This window comes from Rana temporaria, chromosome 4 (assembly GCF_905171775.1).
Source record: "Rana temporaria chromosome 4, aRanTem1.1, whole genome shotgun sequence".
Lineage (NCBI taxonomy): Eukaryota > Metazoa > Chordata > Amphibia > Anura > Ranidae > Rana > Rana temporaria.
The window spans coordinates 29232741-29246972 of record NC_053492.1 but is presented as its reverse complement, the minus strand read 5'-3'; the positions used below and the strand labels follow the sequence as shown (position 1 = coordinate 29246972).

General features: G+C 47.0%; 1 protein-coding gene across 1 annotated transcript in view; it reads left to right on the top strand.

Moving 5' to 3' along the window:
• Positions 1–12585, top strand: part of LOC120936063 (zinc finger protein 717-like) — a 34152-nt gene extending 21567 nt beyond the window's left edge. The window contains exon 8 of the mRNA XM_040348165.1: positions 11498–12585. Within this exon, the coding sequence (XP_040204099.1) occupies positions 11498–12342 (845 nt within the window). The 3' untranslated portion in view covers positions 12343–12585. The remainder of the gene's footprint in view (positions 1–11497) is intronic.
• Positions 12586–14232: the final 1647 nt, after the last annotated feature.

Below are 14232 nucleotides of genomic sequence, written 5' to 3'. Positions count from 1 at the left end.
CTCAGTTATCCTTCACATCACAGTGTCCCCTTTAGAGAAGTCCCATAGTGTCCTCTGTTATCCTTCACATCACAGTGTCCCCTTTAGAGAAGTCCCATAGTGTCCTCAGTTATCCTCATCACAGTGTCCCCTTTAGAGAAGTCCCATAGTGTCCTCAGTTATCTTTCTCATCACAGTGTCCCCTTTAGAGACGTCCCATAGTGTCCTCCGTTATCCTTCTCATCACAGTGTCACCTTTAGAGAAGTCCCATAGTGTCCTCAGTTATCCTTCTCATCACAGTGTCCCATTTAGAGAAGTCCCATAGTGTCCTCAGTTATCCTTCTCATCACAGTGTCACCTTTAGAGAAGTCCCATAGTGCCCTCAGTTATCCTCATCACAGTGTCCCCTTTAGAGAAGTCCCATAGTGTCCTCCGTTATCCTCATCACAGTGTCCCCTTTAGAGAAGTCCCATAGTGTCCTCAGTTATCCTTCTCATCACAGTGTCCCCTTTAGAGAAGTCCCATAGTGTCCTCCGTTATCCTCATCACAGTGTCCCCTTTAGAGAAGTCCCATAGTGTCCTCAGTTATCCTTCTCATCACAGTGTCCCCTTTAGAGAAGTCCCATAGTGTCCTCAGTTATCCTTCACATCACAGTGTTCCCTTTAGAGAAGTCCCATAGTGTCCTCAGTTATCCTTCACATCACAGTGTTCCCTTTAGAGAAGTCCCATAGTGCCCTCAGTTATCCTCATCACAGTGTCCCCTTTAGAGAAGTCCCATAGTGTCCTCCGTTATCCTCATCACAGTGTCCCCTTTAGAGAAGTCCCATAGTGTCCTCAGTTATCCTTCTCATCACAGTGTCCCCTTTAGAGAAGTCCCATAGTGTCCTCCGTTATCCTCATCACAGTGTCCCCTTTAGAGAAGTCCCATAGTGTCCTCAGTTATCCTTCTCATCACAGTGTCCCCTTTAGAGAAGTCCCATAGTGTCCTCAGTTATCCTTCACATCACAGTGTTCCCTTTAGAGAAGTCCCATAGTGTCCTCAGTTATCCTTCACATCACAGTGTCCCCTTTAGAGAAGTCCCATAGTGTCCTCAGTTATCCTCATCACAGTGTCCCCTTTAGAGTGTCCCATAGTGTCCTCAGTTATCCTTCTCATCACAGTGTCCCCTTTAGAGAAGTCCCATAGTGTCCTCAGTTATCCTTCACATCACAGTGTCCCCTTTAGAGAAGTCCCATAGTGTCCTCAGTTATCCTTGTCATCACAGTGTGCCTTTGATACCAATGATGGGCCACTATTCCTTCCACTGTCACCAAGGTTGGGGTACTATTCCTTCCACTGATACTAATGATGGGACACTATTCCTTCCACTGATACTAATGATGGGACAATGTTCCTTCCACTGACACCAAGGATGGGGCACTATTCCTTCCACTCATACTAATGATGGGACACTATTCCTCCCACTGACACCAATGATGGGACACTATTCCTCTCACTGACACCAATGATGGGACACTATTCCTTCCACTGACACCAAGGATGGGGCACTATTCCTTCCACTGATTCCAAGGATGGGGCACTATTCCTTCCACTGATTCCAATGACGGAGCACTATTCCTCCCACTGACACCAATGATGGGACACTATTCCTCCCGCTGATACCAATGATGAGCCACTATTCCTTCCACTGTCACCAAGGTTGGGGCACTATTCCTTCCACTGATACTAATGATGGGACACTATTCCTTCCACTGACACCAAGGATGGGACACTATTCCTTCCACTGACACCAAGGATGGGACACTATTCCTTCCACTGACACCAAGGATGGGACACTATTCCTTCCCCTGTCACCAAGGTTGGGGCACTATTCCTTCCACTGACACCAAGGATGGGGCACTATTCCTTCCACTGACACCAAGGATGGGGCACTATTCCTTCCACTGATACCAATGATGGGACACTATTCCTCCCACTGACACCAAGGATCGGACACTATTCCTCCCACTGACACCAATGATGGGGCACTATTCCTCCCACTGACACCAATGATGGGACACTATTCCTTCCACTGACACCATGGATCGGACACTATTCCTCCCACTGACACCAATGATGGGGCACTATTCCTCCCACTGACACCAATGATGGGACACTATTCCTTCCACTGACACCAAGGTTGGGGTAATATTCCTTCCACTGGAATCAAGGATGGGACACTATTCCTTCCACTGATACCAATGATGGGGCACTATTCTTCCGAATGATACCAATGATGGAGCACCCACCTAAGACCCCTTTCACACCGAAGCGTTTTTACAGCGTTTTAGCGTTAAAAATAGCAGCTTTTGGTCGCTGAAAAAAACGATCCAAAAACGCCCCTCTCCATTGAAATGAATTGAAAGCACTGTAAAAACGCCTTACCCTTTCACACTGAGGCACTGCAAAAACGCCCTAAAACGTTAGGGTCTTAGCGGCGCTTTACCAGCGTTTTTCGGGCGCTGGCAGTGTGAAAGGGCTCTGAAAGCACTCAGGCTTTCACATTGGGATTGCAGATGAGGCTTTTTTCAGGCGCTTTACCGGCTTTTTTTTTTTTAATGCCTGAAAAACGCCCCAGTGTGAAAGGGGCCTAAAGTCTGAAGGACAGGAAACTGACCCTTTTTTTAAAAAGCCTAATCTTCTGATCCTCCCAGCACAAGACCGGTCCCTGTGGCTCCTGCCCCTCTGTGGTCCAGCAGTCTTGTATGGTGGACTGTGCCTGGCGTCATCATGCCCGCAGACCGTCTCTGGATGTGAAGACATCAGGACCAGTCCACTGCTGGACGTACGAGGCTCTAGGCCAGATTCTGGTACATCTGGCGTATCTCCGCGGCGGAGAAACATATGTCATTTACGTTACGTCGCCGCAAGTTTTTCATGCAAGTGCTTTATTCACAAAGCACTTGCGTGTAAAGTTACGGCGGCGTAGCGTAAATCACCTGGCGTAAGCCCGCCTAATTCAAATTAGGCGGGTAGGGGGCGTGTAAAATTTTAATGAAGCGCGTTCCTGCGCCGAATGTACTGCGCATGCGCCGTCCGTAAAATATCCCAGGGTGCTTTGCTCCAAATGACGTCGCAAGGACGTCATTGGTTTCAACGTAAATGGCGTCCAGCCCCATTCACGGACGACTTACGTAAATTTATAAATTTTGACGCGGGAACGACGGCCATACTTAACATTGGTTGCGCCTCATATAGCACAGGCAACTTTACGCCGGGACAAGCCTAACGTAAATGACGGGAGGACAACTATGGATGGCCCCCCCCCTGGCACTGGAAGCCCGCTCTGTAGCCGTCTTTCGGCTATAGCATGGGCGGAAAGTGGTTAAATGAGCTCCTGAAAGTTTTTAATATTAACTTTGCAGGCTTTACGAAGGGGGAATTATTAACCACTTCCCGCCCGGTCAATAGTAAATTGACGTGCGGGAAGTGGTTCTGTAATCCTGACTGGACGTCTATTGACGTCCTGCAGGATTACATGCCGGCGCCCGTAGGGGCACGCAGCGCGGCGATCGATGATGCGGGGTGCCAGTCTGACACCCTGCATCTCCGATCTCGGTAAAGAGCCACTGGCAGAGGCTCTTTACCACGTGATCAGCCGTGTCCAATCACGGCTGATCACAATGTAAACTGGAAGAGCCGATCGGCGGCTCTCCTGACAGGGGGGGTTCACGCTGATTGTTTATCAGTGCAGCCCCCCTCAGATGCCCACACTGGACCACCAGGAAAGGGGGCAATAAAAAAAATGAGAATAGATGCCAATCAGTGCCCACAAATGGGCACTGACTGGCAACATGGGCACTGACCGGCCATAATATGGGATTAAAAAAGTGATTCCCAGCAATGCAGTGCCACCCCTCAGTGCCCATCCATGCCCAGTGCCCACCTATCAGTGCCCATCTGTGCCACCCATAAGTACCCATGAGTGCCGCCCATCAGTCCTGCCTATGAGTGCCCATCAGTGCCGCCTATCAGTGTCCATCAGTGACGCCTCATCGGTGCCCATCAGTGCCGACATATCAGTGCCCGTAATCGAAGAAGAAAACATACTTATTTACAAAAAAAATTAACAGGAAAAATAAAAACGTTATTTTTTTAAAAATTTTCAGTCTTTTTTTTAGTTGTTGCGCAAAAAATAAAAATCGCAGAGGTGATCAAATACCACCAAAAGAAAGCTCTATTTGTGGGAACAAAATGATAAAAAATTTGTTTGGGTACAGTGTAGCATGACCGCGCAATTGTCATTCAAAGTGTGATTGTCATTCATTCTGAAAGAGGACTGGTAATGGAAAGTCTATAGGTCCCAGAGCAGGGGTGGGCAACTTACTTATATGGCAGCAAGGTGGCACTGTTTTTTTTATTGGTTATGTTTTATAGCAGAAAGTAAAAAAATATTACTTTAACCACTTGCCGACCAGCCGCTGTCGTTATACGGCGACAGGTCGACACGATCCCGCGAACCGTCGTAGCTGTATGTCGGGATACCAGGCACGCACGCGCCACCGGAGTATCACGCCCACTGCATCGCGTTGGGGGGGGCCGATGCTCGTGACCGGTGGTCATGATGACCGCCGGCCGCGAGCGATCGCGGGCACGAGAGACAGAACAGGGACGGGTGTGTGTGTAAACACACACATCCTTGTTCTGTTCTGTGAGGACAGACAGATCATGAGTTCCTAATAGCTAGGAACCACGATCTGTCATTTCCTCTAGGTCAGTCCCCTGCCCCTACAGTTGGAAACACCTCCCAGGGAACACAATTAACCCCCTTGATCCAGACCTATCCACCCACAGTAAGAAACACTCACGAGGGAACACATTTAACCCCTTGATCGCCCCCCTAGTGTTAACCCCTTCCCTGCCAGTGACATTTTTACAGTAATCAGTGCATTTTTATAGCACTGATCGCTGTATAAAGGCCAATGGTCCCAAAAATGTGTCCGATGTGTTCGCCATAATGTCGCAGTCACGATAAAAAGTTCCATTACTAGTAAAAAAAATAATAATAATAAAAATGCCATAAATTATCCACTATTTTGTAGACGCTATAACTTTTGCGCAAACCAAGCAAGATACGCTTATTGCGATTTTTATTACCAAAAATATGTAGAAGAATACATGTCGGCCTAAACTGAGAACAAATTGGGGATATTTATTATAGCAAAAAGTACAAAATATATATATATATATATATATTTTTTTTTAATTTACGATATTTTTTTTGTTTTTTAGCGCAAAAAATAAAAATGACAGAGATGATCAAATACCACCAAAAGAAAACTCTATTTGTGGGGAAAAAAGGACGTCAATTTTGTTTGGATACAGCGTCGCACGACCGCGCAATTGTCAGTTAAAGCGACGCAGCCAATTCTTACGGGGACAGAAGTGGTTAAATTTTGCGCAAACCAATCAATATACACTAATTGGGATTTTTTTTATTTTTTTTTTACCAAAAGTATGTAGAAGAATACATAATGGCCTAAACTGATGAAGACATAAAGGGCTAGATTCGCATAGAACCGCGTATCTTTGTGCTGGCGTAACGTATCTGATTTACGTTACGCCTCCGCAACTTAGACGTGCAAGTGCTTCTCAAAGCACTTGCTCCGTACGTTGCGGCGGCGTAGCATAAATCGGCTGGCGTAAGCCCGTCTAATTCAAATTTAGATCAGGGGGGCGTGTTTTATGTAAATGTACTGTGACCCGACGTGATTGACGTTTTTCCCGAACGGCGCATGCGCCGTCTGTGGAATTTCCCAGTGTGCGTTGCTCCAAAGTACGCCGCAAGGACGTCATTGGTTTCGACGTGAACGTAAATGACGTCCAGCCCCATTCACGGACGACTTACGCAAACGACGTAACTTTATCAAATTTCGATGCGGGAACGACGGCCATACTTAACATTGTTATTTTGATTTTGTTATTGGGTATGCGCATTTTTTCACTGTTTTCATACTTAACATTGGTACGCCGCACTTACGCCACCATATAGCAGGGGTAACTATACGCCGGGAAAAGCCTAACGTAAACGGCGTAACTTTACTGCGTCGGCCGGGCGTACGTTCGGGAATTCACGTATCTAGCTAATTTGCATACTCAACGCGGAATTCTACGGAAGCGCCACCTAACGGCCAGCGTAAATATGCAGTTACGATCCGACGGCGTAAGAGACTTACACCTGTCGGATCTAACAGATATCTATGCGTAACTGATTCTAAGAATCAGGCGCATAGATACGACGGCGCAACGCAGAGATACAACGGTGTATCTGGAGATACGCCGTTGTATCTCCACTCAGAATTTACCCCTTATTTATTTTTACTTTTTTTTTTTTAGATTTATTATAGCAAAAGTAAAAAAATATTGTTTTTTTCACAAAATTGTCGGGCTTTTTTTTTTATAGCACAAAAAATGCAAAACGCAGAGGTGATCAAATACCACCAAAAGAAAGCTCTATTTGTGGGGAAAAAAAGGACGTAAATTTTATTTGGGTACAGTGTCGCACGACCGCACAACTCTCAGTTAAAGTAACGCAGTGCTGTATCGCTGAAGTGGTAACAGTTGCCCACGGATTGGCGACAAACTATGATTTGATAAATTATCCATAGGTGACGTTTTAACCAGTTAAGCCCCGGACCAATATGCAGCCTAAAGACCCAAGGTGTTTTTACAGTTCGGGACTGCGTCGCTTTAACAGACAATTGCGCGGTCGTGCGACGTGGCTCCCAAACAAAATTGGCGTCATTTTTTCCCCACAAATAGAGCTTTCTTTTGGTGGTATTTGATCACATCTGCGGTTTTTCGTTTTTGCGCTATAAACAAAAATAGAGCGACAATTTTGAAAAAAATGCAATATTTTTTACTTTTTGCTGTAATAAATATCCCCCAAAAACATATATAAAAACATTTTTTTTCCTCAGTTTAGGCCGATACGTATTCTTCTACCTATTTGTAGTAAAAAAAATCGCAATAAGCGTTTATCGATTGGTTTGCGCAAAATTTATAGCGTTTACAAAATAGGGGATAGTTTTATTATTTTTATTTTTTTTACTACTAATGGCGGCGATCAGCAATTTTTTTCGTGACTGCGACATTATGGCGGACACTTCGGACAATTTTGGCACATTTTTGGGACCATTGTAATTTTCACAGCAAAAAATGCATTTAAATTGCATTCTTTATTGTGAAAATTACAGTTGCAGTTTGGGAGTTAACCACAGGGGGCGCTGTAGGAGTTAGGGTTCACCTAGTGTGTGTTTACAACTGTAGGGGGGTGTGGCTGTAGGAATGACGTCATCGATTGTGTCTCCCTATAAAGGGGATGACACGATCGATGCGCCGCCATAGTGAAGCACGGGGAAGCCGTGTTTACATACGGCTCTCCCCGTTCTTCAGCTCCGGGGAGCGATCGCGACAGAGCGGCTATAAACAAATAGCCGCGCCGTGGTCCCGGATCGCTCCCCGAGCGGACCCGACCTCCGCATGTAGCGGGGGGGATCCAGATCGGACCCCCCACCCGCTAATAGGCAAGGACGTACATGTACGCCCATGTGCCTGTACGTGCCATATTGTGGACGTATATGTACATGTGGGGGTCGGGAACTGGTTAAAAGCCTTGTTAAAAAAAAAAAATTAGCTTTTTTGAATTTTAGTGGACGCAAGCATAATATAACACTCAACATTTGATAAAATATAAAAGAGGATGTTACGGCGAGTAAATAGATGCCAAATATGCGCACACCCGTGGAACAGCAACAGACTAGGGCAGGAGTAGGCAACCTCCGCCCTCCAGCTGTGGTAAACCTGCAAGTCCCATGAGACATTGCAAGACCCTGACAATCACGGGCATGACTCCTAGAGGCAGAGGCATGATGGGATTTGCAGTTTCACCACAACTGGAGTGCCGAGGTTGCCTACCCCTGCACTAGGGTATATTAAATTATCCATAGGCAACGCTTTAAAAGCAGGTTACCACTTTAGATTTACACAGGAGGTCTGGTGCTAGAATTATTGCTCTTGATCCCTTTGCGGTGATACCTCACATGTGTGGTGTGATCGCTGTTTACGTATGCGTGCGGGACTGACGCATGCGCTCACCTTTGTGCACAGAGACGGGGTGGGAGAAATTTTATTATTTCCTTTATTTCAATTTTTGGGAGATGAACAGCATCTTTTGTAATGCGGCGACATTTGTGATGACAGGTACTCTTTACTGAGAGATCTAAGATTAAGATAAAAAACCTTCTGCCTTTACAACCACTTTAACCACTTAAGCCCCGGACCATTATGCAGGTAAAGGGCCTGGCCCGTTTTTGCGATTCGGCACTGCGTCGCTTTAACAGACAATTGTGCGTTCGTGCGGCTCCCAAACAAAATTGGCGTCCTTTTTTCCCCCACAAATAGAGCTTTCTTTTGGTGGTATTTGATCACCTCTGCGGTTTTTATTTTTTGTGCTATAAACAAAAATAGAACGACAATTTTGAAAAAAATTCAATATTTTTTACTTTTTTCTATAATAAATATCCCCAAAAAAGATATACATTATTTTTTTTCCCTCAGTTTAGGCCGATACGTATTCTTCTACATATTTTTGGTAAACAAAAATTGCAATAAGCGCAAAAGTAATAGCGTTTACAAAATAGGGGATAGTTTTATGGCATTTTTATTAATATTTTTTTTTTTTTACTAGTAATGGCGGCGATCAGCGTTTTTTTTTGTGACGGCGACATTATGGCGGACACATCGGACACTTTTGACAAATTTTTGGGACCATTGTCATTTTCACAGCAAAAAGTGCTATAAAAATGCACTGATTACTGTGAAAATGACAATGGCAGTGAAAGGATTAACCACTAGGGGGTGCTAAAGGGGTTAAGTGTGCCCTGATTTGTGATTCTTAGGCCGCGTACACACGGTCGTTCCAAACCGATGAGAATGGTCCGACGGGCCATTTCCATCGGTTTACTGCTGAAGTGGCCTGATGGTCTGATGTGCGTACACACCATCGTTCCAAAAACCGATCGGGTCAGAACGCGGTGACGTCAAACACACGGCGTGCTGCATAAAACGAAGTTCAATGCTTCCAAGCATGCGTCGACTTGATTCTGAGCATGCGCGTGTTTTGAACCGATCCTTTCTGTACTAACCATCGGTTTGGACTGATGGGGCAGCGGTCCATCGGTTCGATTTTGAAGCATGTTTTACAATTTTGGACCGAAGGACAACAGACCGATGGGCTATACACGCGGTCGGTTTGGACCGATGAAACTGAACCTCGGTCCATTCTCATCGGTTTTGTCTGACCGTGTGTACGCGGCCTTACTGTAGGGGGGCGTGGCTGTACGTGTGACGTCACTGATCTCGTTCCCTAACACAGGGAACAGACGATCAGTGACAGCCACACTACGAAGTACGTGGAGAGGTTTGTTTACACTCACCTCTCCCAGTTCTTCCTCTCTGTGACCTGATCGCGTGACACCACTGGCGATCGGGTCCGCTGTTTCCGCGGGGACGGTCACTGAGAAGAGGACTGGGTCGCGAGCGCGACCCACGGCTGGGCTCTTAACCACTTAAGACCCGGACCAAAATGCAGCTAAAGGACCCGGCCAGGTTTTGCGATTCGGCACTGCGTCGCTTTAACAGACAATTGCGCGGTCAATTGCGACCCCACGGCTGGGCTTAAAGGGCAACGTACATATACGTTGATGTGCCCAGCCGTGCCTTTCTGCCGACGTATATCGGCGTGAAGGGGTCCTTAAGTGGTTAAAGGGGACATACATGTACGCCCTTGTGCCCAGCCGTGCCATTTTGTCGACGTATATCGTCGTACGGCGGTCATCAAGTGGTTAAAGTGTTTGTTCACTCAAAGTTAGAACTCACTGCCAGCCCATCTATTGTAGGCAGGCATACCAAACTGTGTAAGGCCTAGTACACACGAGAGGATTTATCCGTGGATACGGTCCAACGGACCGTTTCCGCGGATAAATCCTCTCGAAGATTTCCACGGATTTGGATCCGATGAAGTGTACTCACCATCGGATCGAAATCCGCGCCAAAATCCCCTCGCGATGACGTGTCGCGCCGTCGACGCGATGATGACGCGGCGACGTGCGCGACGCTGTCATAAAAGGAATTCCACGCATGCGTCAAATCATTACGACGCATGCGGGGGATCCCTTCGGACGGATCGATCCGGTGAGTCTGTACAGACCACCGGATCGATCCGCTGGTTCCGATTCCAGCGGATAGATTTGTAGACATGTCTACAAATTTTTATTTGCTGGAATTCGGAAATATCCGCGGATAAATATCCGCTGTAATTTACACACCATAGAATCTATCCGCTGAAACCGATCCGCTGAGATTTTTCAGCGGATGGATTCTATCGTGTGTATGGGGCCTTAGTCAGGCCGCTCACGTGACTCGCAGCCACTTTACAGCTCTGATACATGAATACTGTAGGAGGGGCCGAGATCTCCCTCCGACGTCAGCCGGGGAGGTCACGTAGCCGCTCATCCCCTCCCGCAGAAGCCGTGTCGCGAAGGTGTAAAGCAGCCGCGAGTCACGTGACCGGCCTGAAGATAGCTCTAAAAATGTATTTACAATCCTCATTTTTAGTGGAAGCGCCGGCTGGTCATTCGGGTCTGCTGGTGGGACGGGAGAGCTTGAGAAAGCTGCAGGGAGGAGGGGTGGGAGTCCCGTCCTGATACTTGTAAGAACATTCCACCGGCTAGTTAGCTTCTCTTTTACAAGACCGCTGACTCTAAAACACTGTATTGGGATGATGCCAGGCATCATACCGTTATAACCACTTGAAGTCAGGAGCTGCGGTGGCTCAACGCGATTGGCACTGCGCTGACAAGCCATTCACCTCTGCAGCAAGGGGTTCGGATCCCGGTCTCGGCTACAGGTGAATTGAGTTTGGTGGTCTCAGCCCGGGTCGCGGTGGGTGTGCTATGCGAGGTAAGCCTGCGCTTAGTACGCCCACCCCCCTCCCACCAAAACCACCACACTTACACGCACTCAAAATTGGGTTAACATGCACGCACTTTGACCACGCGGTCTCTAAAAAGAGAGGCGAAGGACTAACGGGGCTGGTTGAGCGGGCTAGATCCTCTCACTCTCTTGTAGGGAGTCCCTCTGCCCCGTTGGGCTTCAAAGCGGAGCAGGTAGGGCGGGCTGTGTGGGAGGACCCCCTCACGCACCCGCCATTGCCACTCGGGGCATGGAGAAAGGTGGCAGATTGCCTCTGGGGGAGGCCTGCCTACTCCCAACTCCTGCAGTCCGGCTCCTCTCTCGAGTACACGCACAAAATACACTTTAAAAAAAAAAAATAACCACTTGAAGTCCAGCGACACATGAGTACGTGACTGACCCGAAAGTGGGTAATCACCGCAAAGATTAAAAGTGGGTTTTGGTTTCCTTGAAGTTTTTTTTTTCCATATAACCTTCATCTTTCTTCTTCTTCTTGTTCCAGATAATGGGTTCTTAAGCAGTCCCGCTGAAGACCATCTGTCAGACCTTCAACACAACGGCCTGTCCCTGGAAAATGGCTCTTTTGAGGAATGGGATAACCCATCCCCCATTCGCCTTCCACGCCCCAGAAAATGCCAGTCCATATTCAGGATCGGTCAGCCCATTTCCGAGCAGGCGTACGACTTCAACGAGCCGTCAAGCCCCACGCAGATGCGACCGTTCCAGTGCTCACAGTGCCAGCAGAGCTTCAGCGAGAGTGAGACCCTCCTCTTGCATCAGACTGTCCATGCCACTTGGAACTGCGACACACAGGAAGTTCGGGGAGATGAGTACATTGTCCCCGCCGATTCGTCTTCCGCCATTATCCGAAGCTGCCCTGCACCATACCTGTGCGGGGACTGCGGCAAAGGTTTCAATAGCTCCTACAAGCTGAAGATCCACCAGAGAATTCACACGGGGGAACGCCCTTACAAGTGCCTCGTATGCGAGAAGCGCTTCCACAAGAGTGCCCACCTGAAGGTCCACCACCGTACCCACACAGGAGAACGGCCTTATGGCTGCCAGGTGTGCAACAAGAGGTTTACCAAATCCTACCATCTGAAGGTCCACCTCCGGACCCATACCGGGGAACGCCCTTACCAGTGCCCCATTTGCCACAAAACCTTCAGCGTCAACTCGCACCTGACTGTCCACATAAGAACTCACTCGGGTGAAAAGCCTTTTGTCTGCTTCGAATGCGGCAAGAGCTTTCGGCAAAAGACCAGCCTTCTCAGCCACCAGAAGTCCCACCAGCGCTTAGTAGAGCGGCGGAAGCTGACGTGGAAGACTTTGTGGCCGGAGAAATGAAATTACCTCTAGAGATTCTAGGGCAGCACTTAACTCTTATAAGAGAGGTTACTCACTGGGAAGAAGCAGTTTTACTTCTTGAGGAACATTTAACGATGGCATTACTAATAATCTCCGTGCCAATGACGGATTGTTGCCAGTTTCAGGAGTAGTATTGCTAAGAGTGGATCCAGGAAACACTAACTTCAAGGCCTACTTGGGCTCTTTGTAACATCCTTAAGGTGTTGTGTACAATCCTAACTTCATTAGAATTCATTAACTGCTAGTTAAGATGTTGATGAGTTCTTAACCAACCCTTATCAAACTTGAGCTCTATTATATATGATATAATGGAGCCCCAATGTTTGGCCTCCCATGCCCCTGGCCTGTAACGGCCAACAAGATGACCTGGGTGATATATCCTGGCCAGATCCAGCATTATGGGCTGAAGCACAGACCGGATATCAGAACATGCTTTCTGATCTCTCCGCCTGTCTCATCCATGATGAACTCTTACCAAGTATCAAAAGCACTTTAGGATACATTTTAGATTATCCCAAGGATAACAAATAAGCTAAACGATAAGCTAAAACTAGACGGCTTCCTTAGCTTTTCTAGAGGCCATATTAGGCCTGTGATGCCTCAAAGGAGCACCGAACATTTACCTGCAAGCTCCCAGCCCACCGCTGTGACTTTAGCATCCGCAGGGGCTGTACATAGAATCAGCAATGGGTGGGTCAATTTTTTTTTTGCAGTTTAAGACGCTCCAAAGACATCAGGTTCTCAAAATGGAAAAGTGTTGTTTATTTCCATCCACGGGTTCTAGGTTAAGTTTTACCTGTTATTTCAGAGAGGTGTCGTTTTTGTTTGTAGCTTTGTGACCATACTGAACCACTGTATCAAAATTCTCGATCCCCCACACCTCCCCGGATATATATATATACAGTCCTGATCAAAAGTTTAAGACCACTTGAAAAATGGCAAAAAATCATATTTTACATTGTTGGATCTTAACAAGGTTCCAAGTAGAGCTTCAACATGCAACAAGAAGAAATGAGAGTGGGACAAAACATTTTTTGAGCATTCAATTAATTGAAAATAACGACTAAACTGAAACAGGCTGTTTTTCAGCTGATCAAAAGTTTAGGACCACATGCCTTTAAAAGGCCAAATCTGTGCAAAGATGTGGATTCATTGTCATTTTCTGTCAGGTAGTCACACGTTGTGATGGCAAAGGCAAAAAAACTCTCCTTTTTGAACGTGGTCGGGTTTAGGAACTGCATAAGCAGGGTCTCTCACAGCGCGCCATCACTGCTGAGGTGGGACGCAGTAAGACAGTCATTTTGAATTTCTTAAATGATCCTGAGGGTTATGGAACAAAAAAGTCAAGTGGAAGACCCAACAAAAATTTCACCAGCACTGAGCCGGAGGATTCAATTGGCTGTCCGTCAAGACACTGGACGATCCTTGACCCAAATTAAGGCCCTTACTGGTGCTGACTGCAGCCCCATAACCATAAGACGGCATCTGAGACTGAAGGGCTTCAAAAACAAAAAACGTCTTCAAAAATCTCGTCTCCTTGAACGCCACAGAACTGCTCGTTTGGACTTTGCAAGAGAGCACCAAACATGGGACATTCAAAGGTGGAAGAAAGTTTTATTCTCTGATGAGAAAAAATTTAACCTTGATGGCCCTGGTGGTTTCCAACGTTACTGGCATGACAAGCAGATCCCACCTGAGATGTTTTCTACGCGCCATAGTGGAGGGGGCGCCATAATGGTCGGGGGTGCTTTTTCCTTCAGTGGAACAATGGAGCTTCAGGAAGTGCAGGGGCGTCAAACGGCCGCTGGCTTTGTCCAGATGTTGCAGAGAGCATTCCTCATGACTGAGGGCCCTCGTCTGTGTGGTAAC